General features: G+C 35.1%; 1 protein-coding gene across 1 annotated transcript; it reads right to left on the bottom strand.

Moving 5' to 3' along the window:
• Positions 1-408: 408 nt before the first annotated feature.
• Positions 409-2,403, bottom strand: LOC143542890 (pectinesterase 2-like). Its single transcript, XM_077035362.1, has 2 exons — positions 1,515-2,403; positions 409-1,096 (listed from the first exon to the last, which is right to left on the bottom strand). Exons 1-2 carry the CDS (start codon positions 2,383-2,385, stop codon positions 411-413), a joined length of 1,557 nt encoding a protein of 518 aa, XP_076891477.1. The 5' UTR covers positions 2,386-2,403; the 3' UTR covers positions 409-410.
• Between the last annotated feature and the right edge of the window lie 4,575 nt (positions 2,404-6,978).

Here is a 6,978-nt window from a genome sequence, read left to right as displayed (position 1 = left end):
TTTCTAAGTTTTCTACTTATGATTCATACATACTGGGGTGTAGGTAATTTTTGGGAAACGGGTTCGGCTGAACTCGTACAAATTTCTTTTTAGTGTTATATATTCATGTATTTTGACATTGTATTCGTTAAAATTTCGATATCAAACCCGTAGAATACCCAAAACTTAAGTGATAGATTATCGATCGTCCGTCCATCAAAATTATTCAAACTCATAGAAAAAAAATTTCTGGCTACACCACTGCATAAATATGTAAAATAATGTCATTATCAAATGAAGTTATGAAGGCAATCAGCACATAGTGGGTTATTAACTTATTATTAAAATCAATGTATATTCAAATAATCATCCAACAATCACAAAATATCGACACAACAAAAAAAAGATACAACATATAAACAATTAATCAATTACAGACCAGAAGTAAATGGCACATTGGTAGCCGGCAACCACGAGCCACCAGCCACAAAGTTCCCAACAGTAAACTTCGCCGCCTCAGCACTACTAGTGATCACACGATACCCCTTCCAATTAACCCGTTTTGCGGTTGATGAACCCGGGCCAGTGTTCATATACTCACCATAATACAATGTATTAAGTGCAAAGTTCCCACTCCATGGCATCCACCCCGCTGGGTCGATCAAACCATCGAGGTTTGATTTCATGAAAACCGTCCTCGAGTATTGCTTCCACGGCCTCCCGAGGTATGTCTTAACTCCAGACACACCTTTAAGGTCAGGGGCCGCGGTAACACGACAGTTATGGATTGAAATCCCAGTGTTTTGGTTTTGATCGGTGCGGCCTTGAGCCGTTAAGGTGTTGGTTTTGTTTGGTGGTTTACGCGCGTAAATGTTGCAGTTTTGGATGACAACTGCGGCGTTGCCGAAAATGAAATCAACTGTGCCGTATATGTCACATTCACGGTAGAATTGTCGGTTTGAGTGGACGTATAGTGTGTCTTGGTAACCCTCGAAGCTGCATTGGTAAAAGACTGAAAGATCGGAGCCGCTACGGAGTGCCACAGCTTGGTGGTTTTGTGGGCCCGCGGTGTTGCGGATGGTGATGCCGCGGCAGATGAATCCGTCTCCGACCACCGCTGAAAGTCATGACAAAAATAGTGTTAATATAATTTGTTTGGAAATTGTTTGTTTTGAAAATATTGAATGATAATTCAAATAAACTTGAAACTTTGCAGGAGTCTGACATCTAATCTTACACACCGTCTGATAAGAAGTTTGGCGGCATTTTTGAAATAAAAAGTCAAAGTTTGACCGTACATAGTTAAAATTGTCGTAAAGATTCTTATAAATAATTTTCAAAGTTTGACACCATTATGATCAAAACGACCGTCCAGATATTGTTTAAGCGGTCGTTCATACCAAAATTTTTCAAACTTTGATTTTTTTTGTCAAAACAGTTGTTTAAGTATTTTGTAAATGTCTGTTTTATGATGTGAATTCAGATGAAGGTAGTGTAGCTAAAGTATGACCAAGTGACAACTTTATCGTGCTTACCGAGAGTGGCGGATTTAAAGGTGGTGGTGCCGCCTCCAACGCTTTTACTACCGGTAATTATAGTTTTACCAATACCATCTCCTAACAACATAATATTCTTCAGCTTTTTACCAATTTCAATATTCTCCTTATAAACACCCGCCTTCACATGAATCACATATCTTCCACTCCCCGATCTTTTCGCAGCCCCAGCTATCGCCGCACCAATCGTCTTATAGTTACCCGAACCATCTTGAGCCACCACCACATTAGCCTGAGGACTCGATGATTGCAACAACTTTCTATCTCCCGGGGTCACCCAATCCGGAAACCCTAATTTCTTACCACTAGCTCCACCATACGTCGAGCTACCTCCTTTGTTCATTGCTAGTGTATTACTAATCAAAGCCGACACATTATTATTCATCAACGGCCACACATTATCGCTCACACCAAGCTCTTCAAACCCCGCCTTGCACGTCTCCATATTCGTTAGCGCAGTGCTAAGCCACGTTTGCATGTCAGTCTGGCTACACTTTTTGTACGGATCAACGGTTTTATTGATTCTTGATATTGTGTCCTCGTAAAGCTCTAAGCAATCCGCCCACGCGGCTTTTTCACGCTCGTTACGGCATTTTGGACCGAGCGTTAGAGTGTGAGACCCTGCGTGTTCAGCACGGTCTAATGTCACCTTTAACAAAGCTTTAACAAAGTCCGGTTTTTGCTTGATTGAGCCACGGTTCGAATTAGTGGCCAAGAAATGCTCGCAGGGTTGCGGGTGGGGTGTCTGGCTACACCAAGTCGTGATTTCGGACTTGGTGTATCCAGACACGCTAGAAATAAAAGGTAACACGGTTGCAACTAAAGTTGCTAATAATAGAAAGGTTTTCATTTTGGAATAAGGTTAAGAAAGGAGGAAATTAGGGTTTGTGTGATTATGGCTTACTATTGGGTGGCTTATATAGGGAGTGGAATGCAATAACATACCAAGTTTCTATTGGTGGTTATGTATATCCATGTTATAAATAATTAGTTAATTAGTCTGGATGTTTATTCTCTTTCTCCACCCAATTATTCTTTTGTTAATTTAAAAATATTAACTTGTGTTACGTGCATTATAAGTTGCACATCTTGCTGGTTTTAGTTTTAATCAAGAAACTACCAAACGTTTATGTGTTGGATCCAAGATCCTTAATTTACTACTTAGGGGCTTTAAAAAACAAAATAGTATTTGACCATTTAAATTATATTGCGTCCTAAGTAATACCGTCAATTGATGACAGAGCAGGAGGATTTTTAATATTGATAGTTGGAACTAAATGACCTAATGGAGTAGACTGAATCGGTTATATATTTGATCCAGTGAAATATGTGTTAGTTTTTAAGTAACGAGGGTTTAAGTCACATTGTGAATAAATTGTGTGGATGTAGATGTAAGATTATAGGACATAATTTGTGTTATTTGTTTAAAATAGAGAGAGTGGAATTTGAAAAGAAGGAAAAAAGGTAATTTAATAGATGGAAAAAACTAAAAGGCATTATTCTCACACACCATGAGTCATGACCTTCATTACAAGAGTAATAGAAAAATATAAGAATTATTTTATTGGTGAACACTTAATTAAGAGTTCTCTTAGTACTAGTATACTTTCTTTTAAACGCGTTCATAAATTTTTCAAGTTCATAACACGACCTTTCCTATCTCAAGTAAAAGATGAAAGTTTGGAAAGCAAAAAAGTCGTTATACATTTAAAAGCTCTAGAATTATTTCAATGTGTGTTCATAAAATAGATTTTACATACGTTTAAATAACAACAGTTTTCTGTAAAAGCAAGTACGAACTCGGTTTTTAAAAGGGCATATATAATCCTTTTTCATGCCATGTGATGGATATGTTCCTCACTTTAAAACACCCTAAGCTCCTATTTGGTTTAGTTAATTCAAGAGAATTTAAAATGAAACAAAGAATTTTTCATTTAAAATTCAAGTTTGGTTGGTATATGATGAAACTGAAATTGGAAAAAGTTGCATCAAATTTCATTGATCAAAAAGAAATTTAATAATTCTTCAATAACTCAATGGATTCTTTAAATTCTAAAGGAATTTATGTAATTTGACTAGCAGAGCCAGAGAGTAATTATTTTTGTTATCATTGTTGTTTATATATATTGTAATTATCGTGTATAAACTAAAGTAACTGTCTTAATACAAACAATTGTTTTATTTGATCCATGTGTATATAAAAGCTATGAAGCTAGTTGACCTTGTTACGTAGGATTTATGCTGGGCACGCAATGCTTAATGCGTTGGCATAAAATTAAATCCATTTAATTTGTATACAGAAACTAAATTATTATGGTGTGAAAGAAGCCTTATTGCATAAGTAATATTTAAAGGTTGGTAGGGTATTAACATATGATGCTAACACGACCTATGTATTATTTTAGTAAAAATCATCGTATTCTCATTTTTCGCCTGGAAGCAACTCATGTTATTGCCTTACCGTGTTAATTTTGTCTTTTTGATGAACACTTCATATATTTTTTGATAGTTATTAACACACCACGTACGATACATAGATCTCAGCTTTAGAGTTTTTTTATTTTTGTTTGGTGACGTCAATTTTTTTTATATTCTTACGTTTAATCAGTAACATATCAAGACGCTAGAGCCAAGACAACTGTACACAGACAATACTAGAAGGAAAAAACTTTGAAATACACAAATTTGTCCCATTTAAAACTTTGAAAGAGGGCCTATTTTTTATCCAGAGGAAGCCCAACGAATATCTTCTAAAATTTTCATGCTCAATACCCTTTTGTCTTCTAAGATAGTCTCGTTTCGTGCATTCCACACACACCAACAAACCTCATTTGGTTATAGGGTAGTTGAGATAAGCATTGTCTTTTATTAATGTATTTTAGGATAGTTAGGAGTATTAGTGACCTGGCAATTTAAGATTAATAGAACTTGGGATACATGAGAAGAGCACTCTTCCCTCCTTATACCATGTGTAGTCATAACCCCTCTTGTGGGGGCGCCATGCGACACGTGTCAGCCACATCAACAAGGAAAAATGGTGAAGTGGTATAACGAATAGCCCCTTGCATGCAATCATTACTCATCACACACACACGCACACCATAGGCTCGATGCGCATAACACCTAGAGTAAAAAATACTACATAATTGGGAGGCGGTGTACGAGACACTATGAGGATATCACGCCCACTATACATAGTCTTAAAGAGTACATATAGGAATTCAATTGATTAATTGTGTAGACTCGGACATTAATTCCAAAAACCTATGTTAGTAATCTGGATTATTTTGTATGTGTGTGATTTTTACCTATAAAAATATGAGATACAAGCTTAACATGCCAATTAACGAAAATGACTGAAAATTATTCTACTTCATGACATGTATCAACCATTTTGTCCTTTATAAAAGATCACTACATCTTTGTATGTATTCACATGTTGCGTGTTCTTGTAAATATATTTTTATGTGTTCCTTTATTCTAATCCATGTAAAAAGCTCCATCTAAGGTGTGAAGTTTTTAGAAGGCATGAGGAGTTAACTTTGTGCGGGTGATTTTTACTAATTAAATTGTATTTCAAATTACTTCAAACAAATCTATCTAATGGTATCGCATATACGTTTCCATATTCGTGAGCACGATGCTAAGTCACGTATGCATGGCTGTCTAGCTAAACTTTTTATATGGATCAACGATTTTGTTGATTCTTGATATTATGTCTTTGTAAAGCTGTACGCGGTCGGCTAGCACAACCTTCTTACGCTCCACATTTTGGATGGAGCGTTAGAGAGTGAGACACTTCGTGTTCAGCACGGTCTAACGTGGCGATTAACAAAACTTTCACAAATTGAGTCTGCTTTTTTTTTTTAACTTAATTAAATTAGTTTGTTTTTCTAATTTAATTAGGTCTCTTATATAATAATAACGAGTTTAGTTCTGCAGCTAGCTATGCTATTTTAATGGGAAGGCATAATCCCGAACTCCCGAAGAATTTGAGTTATGGAATAATATTTGGTACATATAAATATTCTACTTTTATATAATAGTTTATATATTACACCTAGAAAATCGATTTTTGTTCTTGGCATTTGTCATCTTTTTAGCACCTAGATTTCTCTAAGGTTGTCTTCTACCACCATCATCAATAGTTGTCAGACTCACCTCTAACGTGACTATGTTGTTTGTAAACAACCAACATTACTAAAATTGCAACGGGAAATCCTAGTTGCATCTATCTTTCTTCTTCTTTACGGACAATGAATTTCCATGTGTTCTTTTATTATTTTAGTAATTTTTTTTAAAAAAATCTTATTCTTATAGATTATTTATTATTTGTAGGGTTTAAATAATACTTTTAACTTTTTATTTATTTAAAGTAATAGCCAACGACTCTTTTTGTGTTGAATCACTTGGCAGACAGTCAAATCATCCCCCCATGCCCTTTCTCTTCACCCACGCACAGGGGCGGATTCAGTATTAAGTCAGCGGGAGCATATGCACCCTCTCAAATTCGTATTTTCTTCTCTAAACTTCTACTATATATATTAGGTTAAAACACCCCAAGTGCCCCATCCATGTTTTGTTAGTGCCCCAAACCCAACTTTCCGAGCCAACTTTTCAAACGCAAGTATAGTTTTTCTTTAACAAAATAACAATTAAGCTTAGATTGTTAAATTGTCTAACCAGTTCATCAATTAGTTATTAATATAGTGATATATTTTGTTAGTTTAATCGGACCATTATAAATATTAGACCAAAATATGATAGTATTTTGAGTATCATTTCTTTTTTATAATTCTACACTATTTAACTTTAATTTTTTTTATTTGTACATAAGAGCGCTTTGTATCGTAACAATTATGCAAAGGTTTTATCAACTATGATATGCATTTTGTTATTGTGTTTTGGAGAAATTTTATTGCTTACATTTCTATACGTGGTTTATGTAATGTAATTTAATTTGACCTGACCCATTTTGGTTTGACCCGTTTTAATTTGACATGACTCGTTCTATGTTGACCGTTTTTTGCACCTAGTGGCAAAATTTTCTGGATTCGTCACTGCCCATGCACCAATCTTGCCCAAGCGGGGCGGTGTACAACACATGTGGTCCATATGGCTAACCCACCCACACCACCCATGAAAACTTGTGATGGTTAAAGTCTCACCGTGAATAAAATGATCATAAAACTAATATTAGATTATGAATGCAAATTTGCACGCAAAAAAATTATGTCATGTGAGATAAAATAAATAGAAACAACCCCCCTTATTAAGTTATTATATGGAAAACGATCTTAATAAGAAACAAAATCTTATTTTTAATTGATAAATTTTGTATATTTAATTATGCCTTACAAGTAAGATCGCTATCTTTAAGGTAGTTGGTATATTTTTTTGGTTATGCACCAATCCTTTGACATTCTTCCTGCAACTTGTCATT

Source organism: Bidens hawaiensis, unplaced genomic scaffold, assembly GCF_021521415.1.
Source record: "Bidens hawaiensis isolate Kalapana, Puna unplaced genomic scaffold, B.hawaiensis_p1.1 tig00012999_1, whole genome shotgun sequence".
In the NCBI taxonomy this organism is placed as follows: Eukaryota; Viridiplantae; Streptophyta; class Magnoliopsida; order Asterales; family Asteraceae; genus Bidens; species Bidens hawaiensis.
Note: the sequence above shows the minus strand (reverse complement) of the source record. Positions and strands in the feature narration are given on the sequence as shown.